The sequence below is a fragment of the Marmota monax genome, unplaced genomic scaffold (genome assembly GCF_021218885.2).
Source record: "Marmota monax isolate L192 unplaced genomic scaffold, Marmota_monax_Labrador192_F-V1.1 WCK01_AAM20220418_F8-fsc00042, whole genome shotgun sequence".
Taxonomy (NCBI): domain Eukaryota; kingdom Metazoa; phylum Chordata; class Mammalia; order Rodentia; family Sciuridae; genus Marmota; species Marmota monax.
The window spans coordinates 2,150,156-2,165,886 of record NW_026693008.1 but is presented as its reverse complement, the minus strand read 5'-3'; the positions used below and the strand labels follow the sequence as shown (position 1 = coordinate 2,165,886).

General features: G+C 50.8%; 1 protein-coding gene and 1 long non-coding RNA gene across 4 annotated transcripts in view; one reads left to right on the top strand and one right to left on the bottom strand.

Moving 5' to 3' along the window:
• Adamts9 (ADAM metallopeptidase with thrombospondin type 1 motif 9) overlaps positions 1-15,731 on the bottom strand; it is a 157,669-nt gene that overhangs the window by 21,424 nt on the left and 120,514 nt on the right. For all 3 annotated transcript variants that reach the window (XM_046452740.2, XM_046452741.2, XM_058582078.1), the window contains 6 exons: positions 7,771-7,941; positions 3,894-4,088; positions 2,258-2,390; positions 1,732-1,826; positions 1,551-1,645; positions 1,313-1,446 (listed from right to left, as the gene is read on the bottom strand). In XM_046452740.2, the coding sequence (XP_046308696.1) occupies positions 1,313-1,446; positions 1,551-1,645; positions 1,732-1,826; positions 2,258-2,390; positions 3,894-4,088; positions 7,771-7,941 (823 nt within the window). The remainder of the gene's footprint in view (positions 1-1,312; positions 1,447-1,550; positions 1,646-1,731; positions 1,827-2,257; positions 2,391-3,893; positions 4,089-7,770; positions 7,942-15,731) is intronic.
• On the top strand, positions 912-3,581 carry LOC124098122 (uncharacterized). Its single transcript, XR_006853477.2, has 3 exons — positions 912-1,078; positions 1,563-1,786; positions 2,301-3,581. It is a non-coding gene; the product is annotated as an uncharacterized LOC124098122 (long non-coding RNA).

Sequence of the window (15,731 nt, the reverse complement as noted above, 5' to 3'; positions counted from 1 at the left end):
AGGTTTGCGCCACTGAGCCCAGCTTTGTTCTTTTCAGGAATGGCCAAAGCCCTTCATCTTTCTGCAGAGAACCACACTCGGGTGGGAGGGAAATGGGAGAGCTTTGTTCTGCAGGCTGAGGTGCCTTCCAAGGGGAGAAACTGCAGTCCCTGTGCCTTGAGCGCTCATCAGTCCGGCCGAAGGCAATTAAAAATATGTTGGAACAAATCAGGTTGAATCTACCTCGAGAGGAAAAGCGATGCATATTCTGGTTCAATGTTAATGAGGAAAAATGCATTACTCATCATTTCCGTCTTTCCTCTGTTCCAGGGAGCATGTTTGGATAGTTGAGCTGTCTTTAAGCACTCTGGGTGATTAATGTCCCCAGCAGAAATGCAGGGTGGCCAGAGCATGGAGCAGCCCTCCTGCAGGCTTGTTAGAAAAGGTCATTCCGTGCTCCATGTTTCTTCTGGAAATTGACAATCAGGTGGAGTTTCGTTTCCGCTGTGTTTGAGGGCACTGTGCTGGTGGGAGCTGATAGGATAAAATCTGCTCACCTCTGGGGCTTTGCACCTACTGTCTGTTCTAGAAGTTTCTGCTTCCACCTTTGCTTTCCTCACACTGACACCCCTGTGCCTGGCTGACCATGTTTTTTTCTTTTTCGTTTTTTGATTGAGCCCAGGGGCACCTAACCACTGAGCCATGTCCACCACCGTATTTTTTAATTTTTATTTTGAGAGAAGAGCTTACTAGTTTGCATACAGTCTCCTTAAATTGCTGAGGCTGGCCTCAAACTTGCTCTCCTCCTGCCTCAACCTCCGTGAGCAGCTGGGATTACAGGCGGGTACCACCGTGCCCTGTTCTTTGCTGACCCCTTTTTGGGGTGGGGGAGGTACTGGGGATTGAATTTAGGGGCCCTCAACCACTGAGCCCCATCCCCAGCCCTATTTTGTATTTTATTTAGAGACAGGGTCTCACTGAGTTGCTTAGCCCCTGCTTTTGCTGAGGCCGTCCTCCTGCCTCAGCCTCCTGAGCTACTGGGATTACAGGCGTGCAGCTACCAAACCCAGCCTGAGCCCTTCTTCATCCTCAGGTCATGGTAAGTGTCATTTGTCTGTGGTGCTGTCCCCATTTCCCACACTGCCACGGGGTCCTTCTAAGGGACTTGGGACTTGGTCATTCATCACAAATCTGCCGGGTACAGTACAGGGAGTGAAGACCAGACCCTGCCCTGGGGCATCCTAGCTGGGGACTGTGGTTACCGAAATGCAAGCCCTCGGCCTCCAGCCTCACCCCAGCCTCCGGGCAGGACAGTGGGTGGCCCCGAACTCACTGACTATCTGCATGCTGCTCACGTCCAGCCTGATCTTCTGGAAGCTGGAAAACCCGGCGGCCGTGTAATCCTTCCTGCACGGGCAGTCATCGCGGCGGCTCCCATTGTAGGGACACTCTGTGGGGTTGTGCAACCTATGGGACGGACAGGAGGCTTGGACAGGAGGCTCGGGTGGGGTCGGCCCGGTTTCCTGGGGCTCCCCGGGCGTCGCCTGGCTGTTTCTGAGCCGCTGTCCTACCTGTGCCCGTAGACCTCGGAGAAGTTCTCGGCGTCCCCTCGGGCCAGCGTCACGTACTCCTTGGGGCGGTCGGACTTCATACCCGCGCAGAAGACCTAGGGAGGCCGGAGGAGGCCGTGGGGAGCGGCTCGGGGACACAGGACGGATGGGTCCCCAAACACGGCTCCCGGACAACACTCACCTTCAGGGGTTTCCCCCTGATGATCAGGAAGTACTCGCCGTCGTCTCTGGCACCGGTGAGTCGTTGGACCTCCCTGCAGTTCTGGGGTAACTCGCCTGGAACACCCGAAATGCAGAGAGGGAGTGGATGCTCCCAGATGGGTGAGGACCGACAATAAAATGGATGACGTCCTTGGCACCAAGATGTATGAGCAAAGGGGAGGATTTCTTGAACAATAGCGTTATGGCCTGGGGTGGTGGTGCCCGCCTCTAATCCCAGAGGCTGGGGAGGCTGAGGCAGGAGGATCGCAAGTTCAAAACCAGCCTCAGCAAAAGTGAGGCCCTAAGCAACTCAGCGAGACCCTGTCTCTAAATAAAATACAAAATAGGGCTGGGGATGGGGCTCAGAGGTCGAGTGTCCCTGGGTTCAATCCCTGGTAACACCCCCCCCCCAAAAAAAAAAAAATCCTGCCACTGTGTTTCTAAGACAGATGAACAAAGAACCCCGTTCCCAATGCTGGAGAACGGGCTCCTGTCAGACCACTTACAGTTATAAATATTATGGCAGGTTTTTTGTTCCTCTGGCTTCAGATCAGCGGGACATAAGTGGCTGGGCTGGTCCTCGTTGGTTAAACACTGCACCGATCTGCTCATCACCCCGACGCCGCAAGACACGGAGCACTGCGAGGGAAACCAGGGTCAGCAGGAGGCTGTCAACCCAGGCTGGCATGGGCTTCTGGCCGGGCGGGGCTCAGAGCCCTGACGTCACGGGCAGGGTGACCATTCAGACCCCGTATGGATGACAAGCAGCCGGCATGTGCTGAGCACTCACTATGGACCAGTCTCTGTGCTAAGCCTTAGACATACACATTTTAGCTTTCTGCATAGGTATGCAACATACCCAGGAAACACTTTTACACATGTGTAAAATTACATGTGATTATATGCATACATACATTTTTTTTTTTTAAATTCAGGCTGCACAGTAGTCCTGTGAGATAGGACTACCATTGCCCTGTTTTTACAGATGAGAGATTGAAGCTGAAATGTTAGGGAATTTGTTAATGTCATGGTGAGGCCAGGATTCAAATGCTAACCACTTACTCTAACCATCTTATACTTGTGTGTGTATGTTGGACACAGGGCATTGAACCCAGGGAGCTGTACCATTAAGCTACAGTCCCAGCGCCCTGCCCCTTTTTAATTTTAAAACTTGCTGAGTTGCTGAGGCTGGCTTTGAACTTGTGATCCTCCTGCCTCAGCCTCCTGAGCTGCTGGGATTACAGGCGTGAGCTACTGGGTCTGGCACAAGTCACCACATACTTGTGCCTAATCACCTTTCAGGAATGGGAGTCTCATAGCCCAGGCAGGCGGCTGCAGCAGTTCTCCAGCAGGGCCAACTCAGTTCAAAGTCCTCTGCCTTGTTGAACCCGTAACACCATGACATACTCCCAACACAGGACAACAAGAACCTACAGACTCCCTGAGAACAGAGGCTGCAAGACATAGCTGCTACCGTCAGTAACTCCTGCCAAGGGCCAGACTCCAAGTGCTTTTCATGTTGTTTTATTTTTAAAGTCCTGGGGATCAAACCCAGAGCCTTGTGCATGTTAGGCAAGCTCTTCAGCACTGGGAGACTCCCCCAGCCCTCCTTTGAAAGGAAAGGGTAGTAAGTGGGGCACGGTGGCACACCTGTCACCCCAGCAGCTAAGGAGGCTGAGGCAGGAGGATCCTGAGTTCAAAGCCAGCCTCAGCAGCTTAATGAGGCCCTAAGCAACTCAGTGAGACCCTGTCTCTAAATAAAGTACAAAATAGGGCTGGGGATGTGGCTCAGTGGTTAAGTGCCCCTGGGTTCAATCCCTGGTACCAAAAAAAAAAAAAAAAGTAATTAAAAAATACACACACACACACACACACACACATATATATATGATAAAATTGGCCATTCTAACCATTTATATATTAAGACTTTTGCATATTAACATTTCACCTCCACCCACTGTCTAGATGAGGAAACCGAGAGCTGTCCAGCTCACATTGCCCTGGAAGGTGGCCAACCCGGGATTCAGTTCCAGCCCAAGTGGCTTCCAAGCACAGAGCCGTCCTGTCAGAAACCAGAGATGCCCCTCTCCTGCTCTGTGCAGCCCAGCACTAACGTGTGGTCCCGTGGGGCCCTCTACTCACGCTCCCCCAGTTGCCGACTCTCCAGGCGGCCGAGGCGGGGCAGGTCCCGGGGTAGCAGGGGCGGACGCTGGCGGGCTGTGGGCCGGGGCAGGGGGCGCTGGCCTGGTAGGTGTACTGGTAGCTGTCCTTGCCCGCGTAGACCTCGCTGCACGACACCAGCCTCTGCTGGTAGCCCTTCCCGCAGGTCACCGAGCACTGTGGACAGGGACAGAGGGCCCCCAGGGAGCTTCAGGCAGGGCTCCGGGGGTTGCTCTCCAGCTGGCCCTGCCTCCCGGGTGCCTAGGGGCTCTCCCGTGGCCAGCTCTCGAAGTCCATCACAGGGCGGCCCAGGCACCCAGGGGACAGGCAGCCTGGGACACTCCCACACCTGGGGTTCCCACTGCAGGGACCTGGGGTCCCTCCAACCCCTCTCTGCCTCTCCAGGGGAGGAGGAGCAGGATGATCCGTAGTTGTCACCAAACTGTGGTCTTCCAAACCTACAGCCACCACATCACAGAAGCCACCGACAGCCAACCCATGAGCTGCCATTTTGAGTGTGGAATGCAAACATTTAGCCAGAGGGGACTTGTGGGGAGGGTCCCTTCCCTGGGAACTGAGTGCTTCCACATGGGCCTGTCTCTTCTCTCCCTGGCCAGGGATCATCTTGCTCCCCCCTGCTCCCCAGTACTGGGGGTTACTCTAAGGGTTCTTTACCATGGGCCATGTCCCCAGTCCTTTTACTATGATGATGATGAGATGATGAACCTGGGATTGAACTCAGGGGTTCTTAATCACTGAGCCACATCCCCAGCCCTTTTTATTTTTTATTTTGAGACAGGGTCTCACAAGATTGCTTAGGGCCTCTCTCGGGGCTGACCAGTGCTTGCAGGCATCGACCTTGGTCTGTCCTGACTTCAACGAGGCTGTATGTTTGAGAAGATGGGTGCTGAGAGCCCTGGCCCCTACACACCACAAGCAAAAGCAGCCCACCAGCCATTCCAGAGGGGCACAGGCGGGCATTTATTTGCTGAGGATACTGAGCCCCAAGTATAGCCAGGCTTGGTTCAGAGGCCTCCACTCTCTGAAAGGAAGCTGGGAAGAGCAGATCCTCTCAACCAGCTGCTAAAAGCCTTGTGAAAATGTCCCTTGCTTCTGGGTTCCTCCAACCAAAGCAGACCAGAGTGTTGAAGGGTTTGAGTGGCCCCTCTCTGAGGAGGGAAAATCTTGCATGTTCTGCCTGTGCTCCTGGTTCGGGTCTTATATGTGGGATTCTTCATGAGCCTGTCTTCCTGATCTAATTTGAAAATAAACCAGGTGCAGAGGCACACACCGGTAATCACAGCAGCTGGGGAGGCTGAGGATCGCATGTTTGAGGCCAGCTTCAGCAATTTGGCAAGGCCCTAAGCAATCCAGCAAGACCCTGTCTCTAAATTAGAAAATCTACAAAAAGGGCTGGGGATGGGGCTCAGTGGTTAAGCATCCCCGGGTTCAATCCCTGGTACCACACCCAAGAAAATAACCATCATAAAATAAAATAAACAAATATATAAAGAAAGAAAATAAAAAGAAAGCACAGGACGGTGTCTCCTTCCCAGCAGGACCCTCTAGGCCTCACTGGAGGGCATCTCTGTCTGGGGTGGAGCTTGTCTTTGCAGGTCTTTCTCTGTTCTCTGCCAACCTAGAGGGGGTGACCTCCAGAAGGACACAGAGAGCTCTCTAGGAGCAGAGGTCCCAGGGACACAGCATGCCTTGCGGTGGCACTTGCACGTTCACAGATCCTTCTAGAAGGAATTGCTCTGCCAACCCCTCTCTGCATCTCTCCCCTTGTAAACTCCCTTCCTTGTGGTCCTTCCGTCTGTGTCTGGTCCTGTTTTAAGGCTTCTAGACCGTCTGCAGATCTGCACAGTTCTCAATTCATAATACAGCTGAAAATCCGATGAAGTATGGGACTATTATTTTTTAAAAAAATCTTTCTATCTCCTCTGTCAAGGGTTTTGTGTTGTATTAAAGCTATAAGAGTGACTTGACTGAAGTCTTAGAAAGAAACGCAAACTCTTTTAACATGAAAAAGCAGCACATAGAAGATTGGCTGAGAGGAGGCTGTCATAGAGGCTGAGAGGAGGTTGTCATAGAGGCTGAGAGAGGCTATCATAGAAGGCTGAGAGGAGGCTATCATAGAAGGCTGAGAAGAGGCTGTCATAGAGGCCGAGAGGAGGCTGTAAGTCTTGGCCAGTGAGAGGCACAGCAGCTCCAGCCAGCTCTCAACTGAGTAGCACTTGATGGAGCTCAAGTCAAGAAGCAGAGTCCCCAGGAAGCAGAGGAGTCCACAGTCACAGGGACAGAGCCCTCAAGCGGGAGAGAGGGAGGAAAGGCAGGATGTCTTTTCCCCTGAGAGCCAGGGGTGGCTTCCTGCGAAAGCCTTGGGGACAGAAGTTGGGGACGCTGTCTGATGAAGAAATAAGGGGCAAAGAGAAGACCAGAGGAGCCACTTCCCATGAATCCCTTCCACCTCCCTGGCCTCAGGACAGTTGAGATGCAGGCCTCAAACTCGACGGCAAAGACTTCTGAACTCTCACCTGGGTCACATGCTCCTGCCTGGGGAACTGTCCGTCTGTTTCCTAATAGCCTGACCCGGTATCCCTTCACCCTACAGAGGCACAGGGCGTGGCAGGGCAGGACCACTCCTCAGCCAGGATCCCTGCCTTCCGGCCGCGTGACTCCAGCGGGTTCTCTTCCTTCCTGGCCCAGCTGTCTAGAAACGTGGCCCCTCTTCCCTGATTTCCCCAGAGAGGCCACACAGCTGGGATTTTGTGTGAGGCCTCCTAACTCCCCAAATGCAGCCTCCTTTCTGCCGTTGCTATTTCCAACCCTGTGCAGGCCAGGCCAGTCATGTCTGGCAAGGCCAATGTGGATTTCCCATTTCACCAATTTTGCCCAGAGAAACAGCGATCTTCTGTGATATCCAAAGAACCTCAGGGGTCTATCTCCCCTGTACACCCCCCTACTCTGCCTACCTAGACACCCCTCTCTATCGGTCAGTCCACACAAGTGATAGCATGATCATCTTCTTTTCAAACCTTATGATTTTTTTTTTTTTTGGCAGGGGGCAAGGATTGAACTCAGGGTCACTGGACCACTGAGCCCCAACCCCAGCCCTATTTTGTATTTTATTTAGAGACTGGGTCTCCCTGAGTTGCTTAGGGCCTCTCTTTTGCTGAGGCTGGCTTTGAACATACAATCCTCCTGCCTCAGCCTTCGGAGCTGCTGGGATTATAGGCGTGGGCCACCCTGCCTTGTAAACCTTATGATTTCTTTTTAATACTTATATACTTAGTTTGGTACTGAGGATTAGATTCTGGGGTGCTTTACTGCTAGACTACACATCCCCAACCTTTCTCTTAAATTTTATTTTATTTTTTAAACTGGGAATTGAATTCAGGGGCATTTAACTATTAAGCTCAGCTCTATTTTGTATTTTATTTAGAGACAGAGTCTAGCTGAGCTGCTTAGGGCCTCACTGAGTTGCTGAGGCTGGCTTTGAACTAGAGATCCTCCTGCCTCAGCCTCCCCAGCCACTGGGATTACAGGTGTGCACCACTGCACCCAGCCCTTCTTAATTTTTATTTACTTTTTAAAATGTAAGCCTGGGTCTCACTATGCTGCTAAGGATCTTCTTGCAGTCCCTGTCACAACTTATCATCTCATCCAGCGGAGTCTGTAGCAGGAGGAGTTGAGGGAACTGAGACCCTGCTGCAGATCTCTCCAATTTGCACCCAGGACCCACCCGAGAGCACAAGGGTTCTCAGGGCAGAGCTGGGAGGTGGGTCCCTGTCCCTTCCCTCAGCTGCTCCCAGGCCAGGCTGACCTGAAGGCGCCCCAAGTGTCCCCGGGACCGTACCTCTGACCACTCGCCCGTGATCCACACGTACTCGCAGGGCTGTAGGCTGCAGCTCTCGCGCTCGGCTGGCCGCTGGCCGGGGGCGCAGTGCGCGCTGTGCACCTCCCCTTCGCGGGCGTCCACGCACAGCACCCGGCGGAACCGCGAGCCCTCCCCGCAGGTCTTGGTGCACTGCAAGGACACAGAGGTGGGAGAGAAGGTGAGGCCCGATCTCCCGTTGTCCCGGGCTGCCTGCTGTTACCTGGCCACCTGGTTCTGAGCTCCTAAGGCTGAGGCCCCGTCTTCTGAGAAGTCCCTGTTCAGCTCCTTTGCCCACTGATTGATCGGGCTGTTTTACTTATTTATTTTTTGTAGTTGTAGATGGACACAATACTTTTTTATTTAATATTTATTTATTCATTTCTATGTGGTGCTGAGGATCTAACCCAGGGCCTCCTCACACGTGCTGGGCCAGCGCTCACCACCAGCTTCAGCCCAGCCCTGGTTAGTGTGTGTGTGTGTGTGTGTGTGTGTGTGTGTGTAGTTTTTAGAGTTCTTTGTATAGCCTGAATATTAATGCTCTATCTAAGGTGCAGGTGGTAAAGATTTTCTTCCATTCTATAGGTTCTCTGTTCACATTTTTGATGGTTTCCTTTGCTGTAAAGAAGCTTTTTAGTTTGATTCTTGATTTTACTTCCTGTCTTGTTGAGGAAGTTGGTTCCAAAGTCAACATGGTGGAGAACTGGGCCTATTTTGGGCCTACTTTGGGCCTACACCTTCATGTTTATAAGCAGCTCAATCCACAATAGCCAAGCTATGGAACCAACCTAGATGCCCTACGGACAGATGAATGGATAAAGAAACTGTGGTACCTATACACAATGGAATATTACTCAGCCTTAAATAAGAATGAAATCATGGCATTTGCTGGTAAATGGATGGAACAGGAGACTACCATGCTAAGTGAAAAAAGCCAATCACAAAAAATTAAAGACTGAATATTCTCTCTGATGTGCACATGCTAACATACAACAAGGGAAGGTAGGTAGGGAAGAATAGAATTTCATTGGGAAATGAAGGGAAGGGAGGGGGATGGGAACAGGAAAGACAGTGGAATGAATGGGACAGAACTTTCCTGTGTTCATATATGAACACACGACCAGGGAAACTCTACATCATGTCCAACCACAAGAATGGGAAGTTAGACTCCATGTATGTATAATATGTCAAAATTCAATATATTCTCAGGTATATCTAAAAAGAACAAATAAGAAAAAACCCTGAGATCCTGAAGCAGGATGTCAGAGCTCTCCATTTTTCACCCTCGGCTCCCCAGGGCACGCGATGAGCCAATAAGGAAAGGAAAGGCGAAGGAGTGACTCTCAGTCTTGGAAAGGCCCTCAGGCCTGAAAACTCAACACCTACCCAAATGCAGACTTGCCTTTAAAACCAAAGCCCGGGATCACCCAACTGCCATCTGAATACCTCTGGTGCCAGGAATGTGGTGATGGGTGCTGATTCCAGCCCTTGCCCTATCTCCTATCCCGGGGAACCACAAATGACAAGTCCCACCTCTCCCTAGGAAGCCCCACAGACGTGGAAATGTGCTGTCCTGGCCACAGCCTGACCTACTCCAGGGTGGACGGTTCACACCCCCAATCACCCACACAGTATTCACCAAGTCTCCGCCAATGGCCAGGCCCAGGGCAGGTCCTGGTGGGGGAGAGTGGACGAGAACAGGGAGTTCCAGGGTCTCAGGGAGGCGCTCCTGTTTAAGCACTAAGGATAATAGTAAGAAAGTGAGATTTAGGGTTTTCTATAATTTCTACATTTCAGATAAAGGAACTGGGATTTTTTTTTTTTTTTTTAACCAGGAATTGAATTCAGGGGCACTCGACCACTGAGCCACATCCCCAGCCCTTTTTTGTATTTTATTTAGAGACAGGGTCTCACTGAGTTGCTTACAGCCTTGCTAAGTTGCTGAGGCCGGCTTTGAACTTTCGGTCCTCCTGCCTCAGCCTCCAGAGCCCCTGATATTACAGCATGCACCACTGTGCCTGGCAAGAAACTGGGATTTTAAGAGCCTTAAGTAACTCATCCCTGGTCACTCATGTTTGCTCCTATCAGTCAAGACTGGAAAAGAAAGCTAAGGATATATTTTGTTCTAGAATGATCTCTGTGTTGTCCACAAAGTTCTTATCTTTTTTGCTTCAACCAACAGCAAACTCCACCTTAGAAGTCTCATCTTGGTGATGAAAACCTATTCTTTCTAAAGAGTCCCTGTCTCTCTCTTTAAGACTCCAGATGACTTTGGGAGCTGACAGACACATGTGCTGAGCCCAGTGTCCATTTCCTTAACCCCAGTGATAAACCTGTTGCCCTGGGTTATCTAACAATCAGTGAATTTTCTAATTTAGGAGTCCAAGGAGAGCCTCAGATCTCACCTGTCACAGACAGACTTGCCCCCAAGGCATTTGAGATCCAACCTCACTCAGAGAGGTCTTTCCTAATCTGCCCGATGGCCATTTTTGAGTAATGTTACTATGAACATTCATGGACAGACAGGTAAACCCGGTTTCAAATCTTATTTTTTTATTTTTGGTACCAGGGATAAATCTCAGGGGCACTTAACCATTGAGCCATGTCCCTAGCCCTATCTTCTTCTTATTATTATTATTTTGTAGAGACAGGGTCTCACTGAGTCACTTAGGGCCTTGCTAAGTTGCTGAGGCTGGGTTTGAATATGCGACCCTCCTGCCTCAGCCTCCTGGGTGGCTGGGATTATAGATGTGCCACTGCACCTGGCCTGATTTCAATTCTTTAGGGTAGACCTCTAAGAAGGGAATGGCTGTGGGTCCTTCAGGAATGACTTTGTTCCTTTAGGGAGCAGAAGCCATCTCCTGCTATGTGCTGTTAGCTTCTCATTATTCGTGAACTTAAAATTGCTTGCTTGGAAGCAAAATCTCAAGAGTCTGGAATGTGGATCCTCATTTCCCAGAGGACAAATCTGACTTAAAACCACTTTGAGGAGAGCCTGGGGGAGCAAACATCATGTCAAGGAAGGGCCTGCTTCCCCGGCTCACCCCTGCCTCAGTGATTTTGGGGGTCTGTTTTCCTGAACTAAGCTGGCAGTGATTTCGAAGGGATAATGTTTTTGTTTTTTCATTAGTAAGCCAGGTGTGTGATCCCAGCGGCTCTCGAGGCTGAGGATGGAGGATCAAAAGTTTGAGGCCAGCCTCAGCAACTTAGCAAGGCCCTCAGCAATTCAGCCAGACCCTGTCTCAAAATAAAATATAAAAGGGGCTGGGGATAGGGCTCCGTGGTTAAGCACCCCTGGGTTCTATCCCTGGTACCAGAAAAACAAAAAACCAAACCAAAAAGTGTGCAGATAGCTGCAGAAGAAATTTGTAGCTACATGTGGAAAAAGTAATGCCTTAAAAAGGAAAGACTTGGGTGACTCAGAGAAGACAGTGATCAGTGAGCAGCCGACCTGGACTACACGTTCCAGGGCTCCGGCTCCTTTTCCTTAACCCCAAGGCTCACTTGGTGTCAATCAGTAACGGCTGAGAGCAGCAGCGCCCAGACTCCTGAATGCTCTCTGCCTGCTACGTGCCTGTCCCTGCGTCTTGAGGAACAGTTGGTTAACTACCAGAAGTGAGCTGGGAAAACCTCTCCCATTTCAGAAAATTAAAAATTAAGCCAGGTAAATCAGTGACTGGCCCATGCCTTGGAACTGGTCAACAGCAGCTCTGAGAGTCACGTGAGGAGGGTTTTGTCCTGGAATCTTTAATCCTAATGAGACGGTGGGGGCTGGGTAACTAGAAAACAAGTCCTGCCGTGCGACTGGGGGTTCAGCAGCATCTGCTGTGATGCCTCCTCGGACTCCTGACTTAGGACTCCTCGGCATGTCCTGGAATACAATCTCTAGAATGTTCTAGAAAGCGGCCAGGAAGTTCAAGGAGTCTTATTTTAATGTCCAAAAGGCTTTCTCTGATTCCATTATAGCTTTTAGAGGAAAACCTCCAATAAATGCATAAGAAACACCTGCAGCCTCCGTGAATTCCAGCGCACTGTGTAATTCAGGAGGAGAATAATCACAGGGCTGGACTCAGTGGGGTAGGTTGCTCGGGGTGCTTCGGGCTGCATGTGCCTTTAAATGTGCTAAAATTAACAGCAGGGAAATAGCTTTCCAAATTGGAGGTTGAGGAAGCCCTAAAATAAACTCTTTAAGGGTACTATTTTGCTCAGCCAGGTAGGAAAGCCATGGGGTGCCGGTCTAAACAGGATCATTTAATGCAACAGGTGGAAATTGTCTGTCCTTAATGATTGTAATCAGGTTGCTTTATACTTTCAAATATACTTTTTGGTGCAGTTCCCTAACCATAGGGGGAGACCGGTCATGTGATATTCACAGGCTCTGCCTTTTGAGATTGTTGATTTTCTCCAAGGAGGAAAGACTCTGTCACTTCTAGAGTCGCAATGCCTGCAGAGCATACAGAGGGAGAAATCACAGACCGCAGGTGGAACCCAGGGTTCCTCGTGTGACCTTAAGGGTTTTTTTTTTGGGGGGGGGGTACCAGGGATTGAACTCAGGGGCACTGAACCACTGAGCCCCAACCCCAGCCCTCAATGAGTTGCTTAGGGCCTCATTTTTGCTGAGGCTGGCTTTGAACTTATGATCCTCCTGCCTCAGCCTCCTGAGCCGCTGAGAGTACAGGTGTGTAGCACCACACCCAGCAAAGATTTTAAATTTTTATATTATGAGATGCAATGATGGAAAATCCCCCACCCCACAGTAAACTGTTTTTAAATCACCAAGGGCTTCTAAAGCTCATTTTAAAGTCAGGGTCTCACTGAATGGCTTAGGGCCTCCCTGAGTGGCTGAGGCTGGCTTTGAATTCTCGATCCTCCTGCCTCAGCCTCCCCTGGGATTACAGGCACGCATCTCCGTGCCCAGCAAATTTGGACATTTCTGTCCCCTGATTAACAGACTTCTGAGGAAAAAAGGAGGCAGAAATGTTACCATGGAGACATTTTACAACTTTGACGTCACTCATTCAGTCAGTCAGTATTCACAGCAGGCCCGGTTCTGGGCTGGGGACCGACACACAGCCCGGAGGGCTCCGTACCCAGCTTCCCTCCCTACTGTGCCACACAGTGCTGCAACTACTGTCAGCTCGGTGTCCTGAGTGTCACTCAGTTGCTCACTGGTGGTCACCGGGCTTAGCACCTAGGGCCACCTGTACAGCTCTGTGAGCAGACGTGGGTTCCTCACAGAATATACTTGAGTATATCTCAGGGAAAGAAGAGGAGGTCAAGGACAACTCCAAATGCTAAAGGGGGGCCCTGCTCAAGCAGTCGGGGTTCTTGGATGGCATGATTTGAGGACTGGGATTTTAAACGCCTTCCTAAAGCACAGTACGTGGAGCTTTGCAAGTGGCCATACGGATTTATCAAATGAAGTACTGAGTGATAGGAGCCCTGTGTCCACATCCCACCCTGATCCCACCCCACTGTGACCATCATGAAGATCACTAAGACATCCTGCTCGTCCTCGGAGTCCAGATCTGCATGAGCAAAACCACGTTCCTCTGCTGGGCCAGGAGCAGGTGGGCAGAGCTGCAGAGGTCTTGCTTATCGAGGCAGATGCCTTTCTGACAAGGAAAGGGGGTCATGTGCTGAAACAAGACATCTCACCAACGTACAGGTGAGTATACTACCTCAGAGAGAGGAGCAGAAAGCACAAGATACTCGCAACATGCCACAAGATGTAGGTGTTTGCCAAGAACCACTAAGAGAGAGGGTCCTGTCCAGGGAACTCCAGCTGTCCCACCCTGGGGGCCCGGATGTTGCTCTGGGCCTGCTCCCCAGATCAGGTCGAGGGTCATTAGGGAGGAAAGTCAAAACATGTGCCTGAGTGAGAGGGTCCCAGGAGAACAAGACAGAGCCGTGGGGGTGCCTGTGCTCTAGGGGCCAGGAGTGGGCTGCATGGGGAAGCAACCACCCTCCTTACTGTTTAACCAGGACACCTGTGACCACAGAGGTAGGAACAATCAAGGATCCCATCAGGTGGCCCCAGGCAAACAGGTCGGACGTGCAAAGGGTCACACGGCTCCTGATCTGGGCTCCTGATCTGGTCAGCTCAGGTTCTCAGGCACCGTGGACACTCCCTCTCCACTGTGCTGCCCTGGGGACATTCTGAGCAGGCCACCAACAGCCTTTTCCATGAGGACATGAAGGTCCCGATGGATTTCTCAAGCTTCCAGCTGCCCTGAGCATCCCTCTGCCACAGCGCACAGCCTCCCGTGACCCCGGGTCCTCCTCCAAACTCTCAAGCTCGGGGGCAGGAGGGAGACTCCCTCCATTGTTAATGGGGTCTCTTCTCTTGGTTAATCTCTGGAAATGTCTTAAACACAGGTCCCAGCCAGACTGTGTCCTTCGGTCTTCTTCTTCTGTTTTTTGGTACCAGGGATTGAACCCAGGGGTGCTTAACCACTGAGCCCCATCCCCAGCCCTTTTTATATTTTATTTAGAGACAGGGTCTCACTGAGTTGCTTAGGGCCTCACTAAGTTGCTGAGGCTGGCCTTGAATTCACATCCTCCTGCCTCAGCCTCCCACCTCAGCCTCTGAGCCACTGGGATGACAGGTGTGAGCCACTGCACTCGGCAGGTCTTCTTACTCAGAGATTGAAAGCAATATCTGCAGATAGATTTTCAAAGATCCATCTGCACAGCGTATGTGAAGACATGAACTTCAGGTTTACTTTGTAGGACAGGAAAAGTAGAATTTCATCAGTGCTTCTGGGGCAAGGTCCCCTCTCCACCTTTTTTTTTTTTTTTTTGAGATTTAGAAGGAGTCTCAAGGGAGCTTGGGGTGGGGTTTGGTGATTGGTCCTAGCAGGTTCAGAAACCAGCTGAAGCCTGAACAGTCCACTTCGGTCCATTTCTCAATGCTCTCTTACTTCTACTCCCTGGAGCAGTCACACAGAGATGGAGAGGGACAGGGCGGAAGCAGCCAATAAACAAGGACTGCACGGAGAAGAAGCCGGGTGTGGTGGTGCTCGCCTGTCACCCCAGCAGTGGGGGCTGAGGCAGGAGGATCACAAGTTCAAGACCAGCCTCAGCAACTTAGTGAGGCCCTAAGCAACTCAGGGAGACCCTGTCTCTAAATAAAAAAATAAAAAAATGTCTGGGGATGTGGCTCAGTGGTTAAGTACCCCTGGGTTCAATCCCTGGTACCAAAAAAAGAAAAAGACAATTGCAAGAGAATTAAGAGGTATTATTAAGGCAGGGGGACAAAGGAGCCTCCAGTTTCTTCTGCATTGGACATGCCAATTCCCAAACCATAATTGATGCCTCTCTCTATCTTTCTCAGAGTTCCTGTTATCCCCACCCTGCAGACGGTAAAGCCAAGACTCAGAGAAATCTAGAATCCTTGCTCTGAGTCTCGTGGCTGGCAGGCAGCAGAGCTGGGGTAGGAACCAGGTCCGTGTTCTAAGTCTCCGGGTTCCCAGTAACGTACAGGGCTCCCGTGCAACGAACCGGAACTGTATCTGATGTAGGCACTGCTGCCCGCTACCCTCTGATGGACGCAGACCTGCCTCATGGGCTGGGGATGTGGCTCAGTGGTTGAGTGCTCCTGAGTTTAGTTCCTGGTAACTCCCCCTCCCAAATAAAAAAGAATGCAGGTGGACATCTCATCATAGTTAAGAAAACAAACTTAAGATCCCAACTTTTGCTTCTTCCCAGTCATTAGTATGTGACACGGACTCTCAGAACCTCAGTTTTCTCATCTATAAAATGGGATGATGATAATAATATTCATCTAATCTAGTGGTTAGAAAGATTGAGTGAGGTGACATGAACACAAAGCACCCACCTCACTACCAAGTATAGTGTCTCTGCTCCCCAAATTGTAACCCTTTCTGTGCATTCCCAGAGCGATTCTGGGTCCGGGGGACTCCCGACCTATCTTTGAGCTT